Source organism: Rhinolophus ferrumequinum, chromosome 21 (genome assembly GCF_004115265.2).
Source record: "Rhinolophus ferrumequinum isolate MPI-CBG mRhiFer1 chromosome 21, mRhiFer1_v1.p, whole genome shotgun sequence".
NCBI classification, from domain to species: domain Eukaryota; kingdom Metazoa; phylum Chordata; class Mammalia; order Chiroptera; family Rhinolophidae; genus Rhinolophus; species Rhinolophus ferrumequinum.
The window spans coordinates 45346439-45362326 of NC_046304.1; the positions used below are offsets into that span (position 1 = coordinate 45346439).

The window sequence follows — 15888 nt, forward strand, 5'->3', positions numbered from 1 at the left end:
TAATGACTTACAAGGAAATATTGACGGCTCAAAATCGAAGTAGCATGATGTCAGTTTTCTTAAACCGGTGTTATCTCCAACTACAAATTAGTAACTGAACCCTTTTTTATTTTTGTGAGGCCCTGACAGTGTATTTCTTTCTAAATAGGTAAAACAACCTTACGAAGCATTTAATACGTTCCCCCAAGATAGCTATCACAATAGGAGATAGGGGAATTGAAAAGGGGAATCTTGAATCTCTCTTCTTACCCTAGGGGACTTTCACATGGAAATCAGTATTTGTGTACATACAAAAAGCTAGAACTTGTCTGTTGACCTAAGTTCAGAGCTATGACTTCATCATGATTCCACTTGTGTTCTGCTGTGAGTCAACCAAAACCACTAACGAGTGTAGTATTTTCATTTTGTGTAAGTTCTGCCAATGTACCTTGAGTAGCTTTGTTATATTAAAAGTCACCACTAGATGGAGAGCTTTTTTCTCATCTTTGTTGATCTGAAAATGAATTACAGTGGAGTCTCATTGTTCACGGATACTGTATTTGCGAATTTGCCCACTTGCTAAAATTTATTTGTAACCCCAAAGTCAGTACTCGCAGGCCTTTCACATAAGAGGAATGGTGACGGATTTGGGTCTCGGGACCTTCATGTGCCAGCTCAGGTCAGACAAGGCGGCGCTCTGCCTTTTGTCTCAGCTCACACTGTAATCAGATGTCCTTTTCACCATCTATTTAGGGCCACTGTTTCTGAGTTGTGTGCGCTCTGTTGGTGGTTTCGCTGTTTGAAACGGCCCCCAAGTGTAGTGCTGAAGTGCTGGCCAGCGTTCCTAAGGGCAAGAAGGCTGTGACGCGCCTTTTGGAGAAAATATGTGTATTAAACAAGCTTCTTTCAGGCAAGACTTATGGTGCTGTTGGCCACGAGTTCAGTGTCAATGAATCAGCAGTATATATTAAACAAGGTGCCTTCAACACACCGTAACACACATAAGACAAGATTGTATATTGGTTGGTTGACAGAATGTAAGCAGCGGCTCCCAGGAACCGAAATCCTGTATTTCCTCTAGGAGCAAATGGTTCGGTATCCATTAATTGAGTGTCTGTGGTGATTCAATAGACCATAAAACTACCATGGAAAAGAGAATCAACTATTTTTTATAGTCTTCAAACGCCTGACTTTTGGAAAGGCTCTGATGAATTCCTTTGAACCCCTGTCTCCACCAGGTCACGTGCTGTAGAATTCCTTTCCAGTTTTTAGTTCGCTGTCAGTAGTAACATGAACATTTTTTACATAGACAGGAAAGTCTTTATGTCAAGGGAAGTTGAACAATGGTTCAAAATGAACTTGACAATTCTTAGAGTCTTGTTCTCTGTTGTTTTCGACAATAGTCTTAATTTTGTTATTAGTGAAAAAATAATGGCATGCTTAAGGTAAGTGAATAGTTAGGTATCTTAGTACTCTACATATTATGGTCAGACTCAATTCTATTTCTCTTAGTTTGTAAAGTACACCAAAACTTGGATTATAGGCCATTTGAAAGCCAGTCTATTGTCGAAAAGGCTCAGTGTGAGATGGAGCTGTCGCTTACCTTTCTGATGCTCTGTGATTTGGAAGTCCCAGACGCTGTGCTAGTCTTTGAATGTCTCTGGCTGACTATTTTTCTCTCTTCTGTGTGTAATTACCCGGTCCCCCTTGCAAAGGGAAATACTGGCTGGAAGGAGCAGAAACAGTTCACGAAGGGGAAGCCTGAGCTGCAGTAGCGTCACCTCAGGACTCGGTGTCTCTGCCGTTAAGGTTCCTCTATTAAAGGGTCGCTTTCTTTTTTTTAAGCAAACAAAGATAACTTCAAATGTACTGTTGGGTGTCAGTATTACAGCAGAAAGAACACTTTGGAATAGGTTTAAGTCACTAAGTTGGGTGATTTTCGTTCATCTCAGCATTATTTCTCTTCTGTGTACCTCGGAGTAGGGGATTCTGTCTGTGTCTGGGAGGGTTGGAAGCCTGTGTGTTGGTTCTCACGTGTGGTGAGAGCTCAGTGAAAGGGAGTGATGTCATGGAGACAGGGTTCACGGGCAGTGTACCAGTGATGTGGGGTGCCAGGATGGGTCAGAAACACCCGCTTGTCTTGTCGGGGCTGCCTTTGGACACACTGCGGAAGTCGGGTGACAGAGCTTGACCTTGTACCCTCTAGTGACAGCTTCTTTCTACCGCCTCACACTTGGAGTCTCTGGCCTGTATCAGCAAAGTTGATCTGATAAAATCAGGAATTTTTACTTGTTGACTTATTATAGAATGAATCCTTTCCTGTCATTTGTGTTTTCAGTCATGAGTTGTGGAATAAGAAACAAAGCCTCCTATTGCGTTTCCGGTGTCAGCAAGTCAGTAGGGAGAAGGTTGGGGAGACGGAGTCCCCGACACATCCACTAGGGACGGAAAGTAAACTTGATGGGGTTCTTTTTGAGCAAGCAGCTGGGGGGGTGGGGCATCTAGCGTGCCAGACTTCCAGGTGGCCCCCTGCCCCCTGCTCCTCTTGGGGGCAGGTGGGGGACAGCTCCTGGACCTACGGGAAAGGATTGTGGTTGGCGAGCTGTGCGAGGCCCTGGCTTTTCCCCTCCCTTAGTCCAGGCCTGTTCCTGCGAGGCCCATTCCTGTCCTGTCCCACCTTCAAGCCCACCCTTGTTTCCCTTCATTAAAACTCCTTGTTCCTGGATGCTAATTTTGACATTTCATGTTATTTCAGTTGGTATTTAGATTCTCTTTAGATTGGAACACTCCTTTTCTGGATAGTCTGAGCAAATCCCTAACTTACTTTTACCTCCTTTAATAACGTGTCTTAGAAAGTAACTGTAGGGGACTGGTCTGTAGTGATTATTGTCTTCAGATTGGGCCGCAGTGCCTGCAATATGAGTAGAAAGTGTGAAGTCTACTTTGCCCAACTTGGAGAATTACCAGTTTTAGACTTTCTTGTCTGTCTGTGATACGTCAGATGTTTTATCTGGATTGGGGATTATCCTTGTAGATACAATAAGGACCTGGAGGTCAGGTAGGTGTCCACTTGATGTCCTTTTATTTGTAACAGTTAATATTCTCGGGAACAAGGCTTCCAAACCTTTCAAGCCTGACCGGTATCCCAATTTCCCAGTGGGCTCAGGAGATGGTCTGTGCCCTTGGTGAAGCAGTACTTTCTGGGCAAGAGGGAGCCATGGCCGCTCACTGGAGAAGCAGTGCACCAAGGAAGAAAGTTCGTGGATCCCACTTTGGCTCTCTCACTGTTATCCCAGTGCCCTCCCTGCTTTCTGAGCTCACAACCCAGGACCTCCGGCAGTGACAGGCACATCCAGAAGCAGTGGTCCGCATTCAGGTGTCCACACTGCCGGCTCCCGGTGTAGTTTCTGAAGTTGGCCTCGTCCTGCCCCTAACTTGTCCAGTTAGCCTGGCCAGAGTCGGGGGCCGACTGTCCCGCTGGGCCATTGGCTACGACACTCTGCTCCCCGTGGGCCTCTATGCACCCCTCTACTGTCCTGAGGATGATTTGGAGTCTCCGATCCAGGGCGAGGAGGTGGGGCTCTGTGAGGATGGGGGTGAGCTGGTCCTCGAGCAGTGACTCCCGCATCATGTCGCTGAGTCTGTAGTCAGCGTGGGCCAGCAGCTGCAGGTGCAAAAGTGTTTTCTTTTTTATCCTGGAAGGACAAAGTCATAGCAACCCAGTAAGTAAATGTAAAGGAAACAACTTGCCTGAACTTCTTGCCCCCACGAGAAGCTGTTATAGCTGTTCTGAGAGCCTCTTTCCCCAGTGTCTTCCCAAGCACATTTGAAGGAAAACCAGGTAAAAAAAGAATGATTAAAAGATGACCCAATATTCTGCAGTCCTTCCCCAGTTGCCTTTTGGGTCAAAGGCCTCCCGAGCCATCGATAGTGTTGGTAATTGTAATGTCACACACTGGTGCTGGACCATACGCATCTGACGTGGCCGAGGGAATCAAAACGGAAGTAATGACTTTTCAAGGAGAAGTAAAGCTACAAAGTTTCTCGTAGGTGAAACGATGAAGTTTGCCATCTGAAAAGCCCTAGGTACTGCTAGTCTCCAAGTGTGTCAGATTCCCAAATCAGAGGGATGAAGTTGGGGTGGGACCCATCTTGACCTAAGATTTTGATTACTTCTGGTGCAGAAATTGGACTTGGACTCAGATGTAAGCAGTTTCCTTTTCTGACTTTTGTCAGACAACTACTGCCTATGCTACCCAGGAGGAGAGGAAAGGGAGGCAACGAGGGAAGCTCGTGGGAACCCACGAGGTGGGTAAGGAAAATTCAGGCTCTGTTCTGAGTGTTCCAGCTGAAAACGAATGCGATGGTTTGGTTAGGTGGGACACATACTCCTAACCAGCTCTGGATATCGTCGTTGGGCAGTTTCGCAAGCTTGGCTGAGACCAGGGAGGCACGGAAGTAGATTTGAAACCCTAGAGAAATGGTAGCCAGGCAAAGGTCTCAGTACTTCCTTCAATCTGACATGGGTTTATGGAACTTTAAACAGGGTTTGACTGACTCGTAGGTGGTGAGCACGTAGTAATATTTATAAGCTTACATGAGCGCTGGGCGAAGCAGAGGTTTGATGAGGCACATCAAAGACAGATGGGCGGGAGGGGTGGGGGGTGGGGGGGGAGGGTGAGGGGATTGGAGGGCAGTCGGTGACCACAGGATGGCCACGGGGTTTGAAAATTAATCTGGGGAACGTAATTTGGTGGTTACCAGAGCGTAAGGGGGTTGGGGGGGGAGGATGAGGGTGAGGGGGATCAAATGTATGGTGATGGAAGGGGAGCTGACTCTGGGTGGTGAACACACAGTGTGACTTATGGATGATGTGATACAGAATTGCACACCTGAAATCTATGTAATTATACTAACAATTGTCACCCCAATAAATTAAAAATAAATAAATAAAAAACAAAACAAAAAAAAAAACACCAAGTTGAAAATATATATGAAAAAAAAAAAAAAAAAAAAAAAAAGACAGGCTCTGCCAAAGGGGGTGGTTATTATCCGAGCGGGCGAAAGATTAAAGTTGGTGATTGAAAGGTTTAAAAAAAAGAAGTAGACCCTAATTCATCCCAGGCTGAAAGATGAAAGAATCTAAGTCCTTGGGGGAAAATTCTGTTGTTGGTACTTCCCATCATTCTGTCCACCCATGTCTTAAAACCAATGAAACCTGATTCAGTCTGTCAGAGCTTGGTGGCAAGCAGGATGATGTGTCACAGTTGTGACCTGCCCTTGAACTGAAAGCTTACCTGCAGCACTGGGAGAGTGGCGAGAGGATGGACATTTCGTCATGGGAGTGTCGTCCAAACCTAGGAGGAGAAGCGTGCTTTCACCGGCGGCAAGCAGCGTTGCCTCCTCAGTGTTTTTTCTCTCTCTCCTGTACCTCAGCCCTTTTTTGAAAGACAGCTTGGGGTGAAATACCAGGGATCACGGCAGCTGCCTCTCCAGCCCCTCTACCAGGTCACAGAAAGCCTCTGTCCAAAGATGTTAAAACCAAGCAATCATTCATCCATTCATTTGTTCAACTGCAGGGGGCCAGACACAGGATGAGCCATGTGTGCCCTGCCCCCAGGAGTGAACCTTCCAGAAAAACAGTTGTGGAAAACTCCAGTGTATTTTACTAGTGCTCTTGTGGTAGAGGAGAATCCCAGGGTGCTTAGCAAAGATCAAGAGAGAAAAGGAACGACCCAAGTGGGGTGAGGAGACTGGGAACGTGGCAGCAGAGCCCCTCGTTCTCGGGCTGTGCTTTCCCCTGAGCAGCTGTACGAGGGGGTTCAGCTGGGCTAGGGGTGTGTTGGCACCCCTAGCACTTACCCTCTGGCGTTGTCCAGATGAATCAGAAACCCGTCATCCCCAAATTTGGTGAACATCTCGTAATGGTGACGGTCCATATTTCCTGTAAAGGAGGGGGAGACATTGGAGCTGGGGCCCAAGGCCAGGGGGCAGGTGCTCCTGACCTCGGTGTTCTCTCCAGGGCACGGAGGCCTGGTAGCAGTTCAGACACGTGTCTGAACCCCGGGCCACAAGTCATCTCCCACGGTTATTAGGGAAGTTGCCGAGGGAGAAGGAAGCTAGACAAGCAAAGTCTACTGTGGACTGTGTTCAAATCTAAGCTTTCACCACCCGTGCTCCTCAACTGAGGCCCGTTATGGGGAGCAGATGCAGCTTAACTTCCCAGAGGGCCTGAGAGTGAGCTGGGGCGGGTGCTGTAGGACTTAGATCTGCGCATGTGTGTGCTGGCCATCTTCATAACCATCGCCCGAGGCTTCCTGGGTCCCCAAGGGCCTTGATGGTGGAGGACCAGCGCCTTCTGGAGGCCCTCCCACGGCTACCATTTCTCCCTGCCTCAGAGCTTTCCACTTATTCGGTCAAGGGAACCCATCGCTTCCAAACCGAGGCCCGCTCAGGCCTGGCGGCAGGGCCGTGTGCCTGCCTGCTGAGTGATGTCGTCCCGGGAGTGGGGGAGCGTGTTAACTTCTGTCCTCTGGGGCCCGCCACCGCTGCTGGGGGCAGGGCAGGGTTAGTCAGCCCTCACGGTCCAGCCTACAGCGGGTGCCCGACGTTCCGGGGGTGCCAGCCCAGCAGCAGAGCCCCTCCCGCCAGGAGCCCCGAGCGCGGGGGCTCACCAATGAGGAAGTCGAAGACGGCCATGTCGATGATGTTGAGCAGACGGTTGCTGCTGTTGTATGGGTAGACCTGCTTCACCGTGTCGCAGTAAAGTGGATTGACCTCCCACCTGGGGGGGGAAGACGTCCTGGGGCCGGAAAAGCCAACATGGCAAGGTGTTGGGGGCCCCCTCACACCTCCCCCCGCCCCCCAAAGCCTGCCCTGGGCTGCTGGCGGCTGCTCGGCATGCAGGAGGACCTGGGGAGGCCGGAGGTTGCACAGGGTGAGAAGGTTCTGGGTCCTCCCACACCTTCTCTGAGCATCTGCTCTGCTGGGCGCTGTCCCGATAGCTGGGATACCACCTGCCCGAGGAGGTGACCGGGCAACGGGAAAGGCTGGCTAGTGTCCCTCACCTGCTGCTCTGCAGCACCTCTCACCGAGTCTCTCAGGCCCTGCCGTTCTCCTGAGCCATTCGTAGTCCCCGACAAGCCATTCTGTCACTTGTCACTCACACATACTCCTCTGCCTAGAATGCCCCCGTGTCCCTTTTTATCTGGTGGGTTCTTAGCCTTCACAAGTCCCTTAGGATCTGTCACATCCTCCAGAAATTCTGCCTGGGTTTATTTCTCTTCCCACCACGATCGGGGTTTCTGGATTGTGAACCTGTTTATTCAGTCAACTAACATGAACTGAGTACCTACTAAGCGCCAGGGAGCATGCTAAGCCCTGGGGATACAACAGTGGGGTCCTTGGCATCACTGGCTTACTCGGGGAACCAGGTGTCCCTCCTGCGGGCTCCTCGTGGGCTTCTCTGTATCAGCAGGTGTTGCACTGTGTTTTCATAATCTGGCTACTTCTCTGACCACGCAGCTAGACCGTGGAGCTTCTTGAGGGGGGAGCCTGTGTCTCATTTCTGTATCCCTTAGTACCTAGTGTTGGGTCCACGGTAGGCTCTTTAGAACTGAATACATGAACTAAAGGGAGAGAACAGGCACAGGCCAGCTGGTCCCAGGATCGATATGAGATGAGGCAAAGGAGGACGGAGGCAGATTTGGGGGTCCAAAAGCCAGGCTAGCCACTAGTCCTGGGTATAGGCATGTGGTCCCTCTTGGGCTAGACCATGGGACCGTGGCCATGGCCTTGTGGCTGGGGCGGGGGGGGCAACTCACTCCTCTTTTCCTGACAGTGAGTAGGAGCGGATCCAGGGGTTGGGCACGGACAGCCTGGGGGCCAGGTTGAGAGACGGCAGGAATGCAGACAAGGAGCCCTCCAGCAGGTGTGGGTTGCCGCAGACCGCGTATTCAGTCTTGCACATGTACGGGCACTTGGCAAAAAAGCACACGTTGCTGGCTGGAGGGTCGGGGAGAGAAAGAGGGGGGTGAGAGAAGGGCTCAGAGGTGGACCATCTTCCTGCCCCAAGAAATCCACTAGGAAGGAAGGGAAACCCTGGACTCACAGCTTGGGGAAAGACAGAAGCAGAAGAAAACATTGCCTTTTCCAGATGTAGGGGCTCGTGGATGTCCTGAGTACCAATTTTCAAATGTCTCAGAGCAGAGAAAGTGTGGGACCCAGCCTCCCGGCATCCTATCCATCTGACGAGAGTGTCCTTTGTTTGAATGGGTAACTGAAGACTCCCAGGGAGGCTGGCGGTAGAGTTAAGTGCCCACCCAGGCTAGTTAGCATCTCATGTATGACCCTTTTTCATCCCCAGTTCACCTTGTGTGATGCTCAGGTGGACCAGGTGGGAGTGTCTGATGGCAGCATACACCCATCCCGGGAATGAAAGGTGCTACCAGCAGGAGGACAGACCACCGCTGAATGTAAGTGGCCATGTTGGCCTCCCGCGTTCTTAGACCCAGAGTATTGCTTTGGCCTGTACTCTACCTGGAGAGACAAAGAAAACGCTCTGCAGGATTTCGTTCTTGGTGACCTCTAGGATCTCCTTGGTGACATTGACTAGCCTCCCCACCGTTGGTGGCACCCGTCGGAAGTCCAGAATCCTGAAAGAGAGGGAGCCCTGTTCAGATCTGAGGGATGGTCAGGGAGTTCGATGGTCGCCCTCTAGAAATGGACTGGTGTTTCTGACCGTACCCTGCTGCAGGGATCTCTGCAGTGCTGAGCTGACAGTGCCCAGGGCAAACCTACATTGAAAGGGATGGGAGAAGGGGTGGAACAGGAATCCTTATTCCATCAAGCCTCCTGGGCAAAACTTCCACCATCCAAGCTGTGTTCTAGGTCAGAGCTTCTCATACTTCAATATGCATATGAGTTGCCTGGGATCTCGTTCAAATGCAGGCTCTGATTGAGTTTATTTCTGAAAAGCTCCCAGGTGGTGTCCAGGCTGCCAGACCATAGAGCACACCTCAAGTGGCAATGACTGGGCCAGTAGGAGGAGCTAGAAAGTTTAGGAATGTGCTTTCACCTTATAATGTCATAACCTTAAGACTCCTTGCATCAGTGGGAGTGGGTGCATTCTCCCCATTTTCTAGATCTGGACACTAGAGCAAAGGGCAGTGTCATGCCCAAGATGGCAGTGTGAGCCGCCTGGCAGGGTTGTGTCCTTTCTAAGTTACTCTTTTCATTACCTTAAAAGTCTGCGTGTTTTTCAATCCGTGGGGTTGGGTGGGATGCGTTGGGTTCCAAGGCATCAGTGAGGTTCGTGAAGATAAAGAGCGAGAAAAGACATTCCAGGAAGCCCCCACCTGAGCTCTCGGGATTGGCCCTTGCAGTCAATGCTACGTCTGTGGGGCCACATCCTACCTGTCCAGATGGAAAGCTGCGATCTCAGCGTTGTGTCTCTGAAAGTCAATGAAGTAGAAAAAGTCCACGGGTGTCTCTTCATCTCGCTGCTGTCTGGAAAGAAGGAAGCAATCATGCCCTGGACTCAGACTTCAGCTGGGAGCCTGAGAAGACGGCTGAGAAGCACGGCCAGAGGGAAAGGAAAACGCGTGGTTAGGCTTTTAATGTACGATAGTTGATGGAGTGACAACTCAAGAATGGCCCGTGGCTTCCTTGGCTAGGAGAAGACTTGCTCAGTAAGAGGAGCCAAGCTTCTTGCAAGCCATTGTCTTGTAGGTACCCCTCAGTGCTAAGTCTCCTACTTAGGCAGCTTTGGTGACTTGGCCGATTCTTTGCAAAACAAAACAAAAACCCAGTCGTTGAGAGAAAAGAAATGCAGACATAAACAGAAGCACGGGGACTGGCTAGCAGAACCAGAGTAGCAAAGACACAGATACCAAAGATTAAGAGAGGTGGGGTGTAAGACAGGACTTTATAAAAGGAAGAGTGCCCTAGGGATGCAGTGTACCTGACTGATGTTTGAAGGACAGAAAGTTCTGGATCTTGGTTGTGATAGGGAGAAATAAGTGCACCTCTGCTGGGTCATGAGAGTGGGCCCAGCCAGAGGCTGAGGGAGCCTGGTGTAGAGGATATTGATTTATGTACTTTAAAAATCTTTGATGGATTCCTGAAAAGCTTCAGCCTGCCTGAGTGGTGGACAGCTAGCTGTGTATGTTCAGAAACGTCCCTTACAGTCATTAATGACATCGTGGCTTCTGGCCTCGACGCTAATAAACAGGGAGGAAGGACGATCTTGGAAGGCACAATGGCTGCCAAAGCAGTTTACATGAAAATAAACATAATGTTGTGAAAAGCTGTAAATAAATAAACAGCACCAGCCATGGAAACCGTGACGTGCACTTTGCCAAAAAACGCTAATAAGTCCTGGAGACCAAATTGAGGGGCTGCCCAAGGCAGGGCTTCCGTTTTAAAAAGTGCAGCCACATTTAAAGTACAGTCCAGGCCTGACCGGCTTCTCCATGCGTCCTAATCTCGTTTTAAGTCCTGAATTCCATCCATAGAACATACAATCTCTCTGATGCCCTTTAGAATTTTCTAAATCATCATTTCCTCATTTTTGTATGGCATATGACAGAAGTGATTTTAAATTTGAATATCATTTTAACTTTACGTCAGTGCTTCTGAAAAGTATGCCCTCATGGTACATGTTATATATACTACCTTCAAAATATAATCTTTAATTGGGGTCATGATTTATATTATCCAAAGATAAATGTCCACTTTCCCTTTTAACAAGGGACAAGTGATGTTTACTTTAAGTTCCTTATAGGAAAAAATGCATGCTTTTTCAAGAAATACATTTTAAAAAGATACTATGTTTCTCTTTGAGCTAAATTTTATAGAAATACAGAATAAATTTTGTGTACAGCGCAAGAATAGCAAAAATGGCTTTTATGACCTAATGCTGGAAAGTTTTATATTATATCAGGAAGGAAACTGGTTAATTTGTACAATCTTTGTATTTTGTTTGTCATTGACAAGGCAGAGACGAGGTTTTAGGCTGGTACTTCACGTGCTTTCCTGCAAATAAAACACAGCAAGCTGAGTAGTTTTTCCTGCCGAAAGGGAAAGTGGAACTCTACTCTATGTTAGCTTCCAGTTTGTAAAAATTAGAGATGTCATCAAGTGCCACATAAGAATTTTTCTCAGAGAACGCAATTGATGGATCTGATGATGTGTGGTGAATTTGTAGAGTTATCGTGATTTTTATGCTTCTCTTTAACGTCTCGTGCTTCTGTATCAGCATCCTTATGCCTCCTCTCTTTAACTGGGGCTTTCTTATGAGTAAACATTAAATGTGCACGACTAGCCATAACAATAACTTAAAACGGTATAGTGACCTGAGCTCGATGGTGGCCCTTGTGTTCTGCTGTGTGGCACCCCAAAGTGTCACATGCCTGCTTGTGGAACCTCGGCCATGTGAGCTCACTGCTATAGCGCTGTTTAAAAAGGAACACGGGTTTGTTTTTTTTTTGTTTTAGTACTTTTATATATTCCTGAATATAAGATGAGATTCTCCTCCCAAAACTGTCCCTCAGAAAAGGAATCTTTCTATATTCAAGTCCTGCATAGCTTCTCAAATGTCGGGGTCCCCTCTCAGTTTTTATTTCTTTTGTTTGGGACAAATTCATTAACCTGGGTTGACTTCAGTCTGTGCTGGTTTTATGACCTGACAAAACTGGTTAGAACAGACTGGTGGTGGTGATGGGGAAAGAATTCAACACTGATTTGACATTGATCCGAAACGTGACTCTCGTGACAAGTGAAATGTGAAACTGGGGGTGGGAGGCAACATTTCGATATCTATAGTTTCATATGATAGGATTTTTTTTTTTTAAAAAATCAATAGCTTAAATATAATCAGACATTCAGTGGTTTCATGTACATCTCTGAAAAGTTATATATTTAAACTTTACCAAATTTAAATTTTGGATTTTCATCTAGGAAAAATGGGAAATGGCTTTATAGAGCAGCAGTTCTCAAGGTTGTCTGTGACCAGAGGGCGCGCCTCCAGACCCGCCCATTGGACTCCCCGAGGGTGGGGTCTGGGTATCAGGATTTTCCAACGCTTGCTACATGGTTTCAACCAGCCGTTGATCTACGGCAAAGGACCTCCTTAACGGGTGCTTGTGCAGGGACTAGAAGTAAGTCTTTATCCAGCTCATTCCTGGGCCTTGCCTTCGGACCATCCACTGAGCCATTCCATAGCCCTCTCAAATGACTGATGCTTTGGAACCTAAGTCGATCTCTTTGGGTTGCACTGGAATGCAGTGCATTCTAGGGGGAAGGCATGACGGGGGTAACGGGAACCCCAATTTGGGCCATTTTCTCTTGTGCATGTCACCTCCAGGGGAAGCATTCCGACTTCAGGAGTCCCCACCCCGTGGGCTGTGGACACTTTGGGGGCCAGGAATCCATACGCACACCAGGCTCTGTCTGTAAACTGAATGCCTATTATTTCACCCGCGTACCACAAAATTTGAAAGGCAGGTATTTGCTGTTGTTATGAATCAAATAGAAATTAATTTAAAAGTACAATTGCCTTCATAGTAGCCTTTTCCATTGTCTACTTTTTCAACCAAACCAAGTATTATGATTAGGTCAATTTCTATAAACTTTTTGAGGGTCCTAGTCATGGAAAAACGTGGGAACCAATTATAGAGTGTGAATTTAGCAATCCAGCTGCCTGGGTTTGAATCCTGGCTCCACGGCCTGCAGCTCGGGGCTTGGGGTGAACTGGCTTCTCCAAGACTCAGTGTTGTCATCTGTAAAGTGGCCATTTTAATAGCACCTCTTTGATGACCCAAAGACACAATCCTATAAAGTACGTAGCATAGATACTAGCAAAGACTTGATAAGGACCAGCTCTTACTATTTTTAATTATTCTCTCCAAAAACAGTTACATGCTGGGGCAGATTGCCTTAAAGAGAGTCTACAAATGACTGGCGTGAATATTTTAGACCACTTTTACTAATTTGGGGTCCAAACTCCCTCCGGGCTGCCACAGCTGGGCGTGCAGGTAAGGAAGGTGGTCACTTACCTCATGGGTTTGAACATGGCCTTGCCGAAGTCCGAGAACCTCAGAACCAGCTTGAGGTGGACCCCACTGGGTTTCACAACTGCGAGGAGGAGAAAGGTGACGTAACCATGAAACTCAGGGACGAGACCTTCAATAAACCCAGCCGATTTCTTCTCTTGTCTCTTACGTCACAAGACCCTACAGACTAGGGTTTGCTCTTCACAGCTCGCAGGGTAAATTCCATCGTGTCAGGCCATGGAGAGTGAATCTAGGAGCTCAGGACAATACCTTTCCTGCTGTTAGGGGACGAGGGCAAACAATACAGGTTCTCCCAGGTAGACACTCACTGCAAATGCCGAAGAATGTTCCCCTAAGAAGAACTGACCTCTTCCTCGTGGTGCTTCATTGGCACCCTTAGAGATTTCGATTATGCCATCTGTTAGTTTGCGTTATTAGACTAGTTTGTCTCTATCTCTTCCTATTTAAGACTGTACACCTGGGCTGGGGCAGGGCTGGGGGAACAAGGCACCGAAGTGGTATTCGAATGACCCTGACAGTGAGTGCTGCCTCCTGACCTGCTGTGTCCTGGGCACCTCACTTGCCACACCGTGTCCCTGACCAGCCCTCTGAGGGTTGGGACAATGTCTCACTCACCTTTATGTTCTATAAAATGGCAAATGGCAGGTGTTACAGAAAAGGGAAGCCCCGGGCCCTACAAACCTCTGTTTTTCAAACCTGTAACACGTTACGACACACATAGAAATTTCTGATGTGTATTTGGTATAGGGAGGTAAATGGATGAGACTACACATGGCTGAGGTGACTGGCTTGGGGGCTTTGGTGTCCAGGCGTGACTCGGCCCCTCGAGAGCTGTGCAGTGTCCAGGCCCAACTGTATCCAATTCACAGTCCCCTTGAGAGGGAACCGTGCTGTATCTCACACCTGTCTTTTTGGTTCTATTAATCATTGACCCTAGTGGGTCTCCACCTGGGCTGCATTAGAATTATTTTTAAAATGCTCATGCTCAGGCCTCATCCTATGCAACTGCATTGAAACCTCCTGGGGTGGGGGCCACGCCTCAGCACTTTGTAAAACTCCCCAGGTGACTCTGCTATGTTGCTGGGTAGAGAACCACTGTCCTGTACAATTGCTTCTTAAATCTGAGAATGTATTCCAATCCCTTGAGGATTGTAGTAAAATCCAGATTCTGGTTCAGAAAATCAGAGGGGGAATGAGATTCTGCATTTCTAACAAGCTCCTCGATGATGTGATGATGCTGGTTCCTGGACCACACACTGACCAGCAGGGTCCTGCACGAGACGAGAGCTCCTCTTAAGGGCCTTTCCTGTTGTGTGGGTGGCTGGGGAGACGTGTTGAGTTCTCAGAGGTCAGTTGGGCAGAGAGTCATGCCTCTTCATCTCCCAACCAGGACCCCCATGGAGTGGCCAATGGGCCCTTCATGTTGTTGCCAAGTTCTGGGGTTGACAAAGGTGTGACAGTGGAGGGCTGGATGGGGGCAGGGCCAGGTCACTTACTCTGGGTGCAGTCGCATGCCCCGAGCAAAGCTTTCTCGTCCTGACTGTAATCTGTGAAGGAGAAGGGCAGTGAGAACAGTCAGCCGTGCTTCTGGGAGAGCCATTGACATGGGGGCTGTGACTTGGGTTCTGACACCGGACAGGGTGACTGAAGCAGCCTGGGGCTCTTAGTCATTCAATAGGGGATGTCCCAGAGCCGGGTTGGCTGTAGTCTCCCACCCTGCTCTCTCCCAGGCCCCATCTTTCTAGCTCTTCCAGGGCACTCTAGCAGCACCTGGCTGGGAAACCGATGCTGGTTTGGTCTCTGCTAAGAACGTGCTATGTCACTTAGACTGTCGTAGTGCTTGACAGCACAGACCTGGAGATAGCAGCCCATGTTTGAATCCCAGCCCCACCTCGTTCCTTGGCCAGGGGTCTGAACCTCTCTAAGTCTCAGTGTTCCCATCAGTAAAATGGCAATGACCATGCCCACGTCCTAAGGTCATTGCGTAGGAGAGAGTTGCCAGGTTGAAAAGAAGCACTCGCTCAATAGTAGTGATCGCCTTTCTTTACATGGACAGAACAGCTCCTTAGCCTCCCTTAGGGGGTCGTGATAAGATTGTGGTTGTAAGATCTCTTTCCAAGGGAAAAGGTGGGTGTCTATGGATTGTTTTTCTTCTTGTTTTTCTCTGTATCAGGAGTCAGAGTCAACCCTTTAATATTGCATCCTGGAGCCCGCCAGAGATGGTTTACTCAGCCTCTCTGGGAGACAGTCGGTCCATCCTGCATGGCGCTGTGAGCCTCACCAGCACTGATGGTGGGAAAGTGCCTCATGTCGTGGAGGAGTTTGTTGACGACAGGACTGGACCGGGGGTACAGCCCATGACGGTTGATGCCCAGGTGGAACTGGACCCAGCTGGCCTCCAGTTGGAGCTGCAGTGGGGCGTCCAGGGAAGTGAGGTTCAGCTGCTCTTTGTATATCTTGTGTCGTCTGAAAGAGCCGAAGGGTTTCATTATGTTTTTAATTGGAGGAACAAGAATGCCAAGACTTGCTGAAACACCTTGTCTGGACTCTCCATCCTCCTGTCTTTCATTCATTTAACAAGGACATTGAGCACCTAATATGGACCAGGCTTTATGTTGTACTAGCATACCTGAGGGCAAAACAGCCACATGGCCCTTTTGTGCCCTCAGAGAGCTTATAATCTAGTGAGCAAAACAGGCAGTTAACACAATAGCACACACAATACACAAATACCTAATATAAACTGTGACACATCCTGTGAAGGAAAAGGGCAAATACCTAGTTAAGAGTAAAATCAGGGACCTCCTATAATCTGGGATCCCAGGGAGTGATCCTG

The 15888-nt window shown here is 48.5% G+C and overlaps 1 protein-coding gene across 3 annotated transcripts in view; it reads right to left on the bottom strand.

Moving 5' to 3' along the window:
- Nucleotides 1–3044: 3044 nt before the first annotated feature.
- Nucleotides 3045–15888, bottom strand: part of FAM20A (FAM20A golgi associated secretory pathway pseudokinase) — a 41845-nt gene continuing 29001 nt past the window's right edge. Inside the window, exons 2-12 of one of the 3 annotated variants that reach the window (XM_033091155.1) lie at nucleotides 15334–15518; nucleotides 14549–14599; nucleotides 13035–13113; nucleotides 9394–9486; nucleotides 8518–8633; nucleotides 7803–7983; nucleotides 6654–6781; nucleotides 5842–5923; nucleotides 5277–5336; nucleotides 3730–3791; nucleotides 3531–3643 (exon numbers count right to left, since the gene is read on the bottom strand). In XM_033091155.1, the coding sequence (XP_032947046.1) occupies nucleotides 3758–3791; nucleotides 5277–5336; nucleotides 5842–5923; nucleotides 6654–6781; nucleotides 7803–7983; nucleotides 8518–8633; nucleotides 9394–9486; nucleotides 13035–13113; nucleotides 14549–14599; nucleotides 15334–15518 (1009 nt within the window). In that variant the 3' untranslated portion in view covers nucleotides 3531–3643; nucleotides 3730–3757. Of the gene's footprint in view, nucleotides 3675–3729; nucleotides 3792–5276; nucleotides 5337–5841; nucleotides 5924–6653; nucleotides 6782–7802; nucleotides 7984–8517; nucleotides 8634–9393; nucleotides 9487–13034; nucleotides 13114–14548; nucleotides 14600–15333; nucleotides 15519–15888 lie in introns of all 3 variants that reach the window. The other 2 variants (XM_033091153.1, XM_033091154.1) reach the window with 2 other exon arrangements.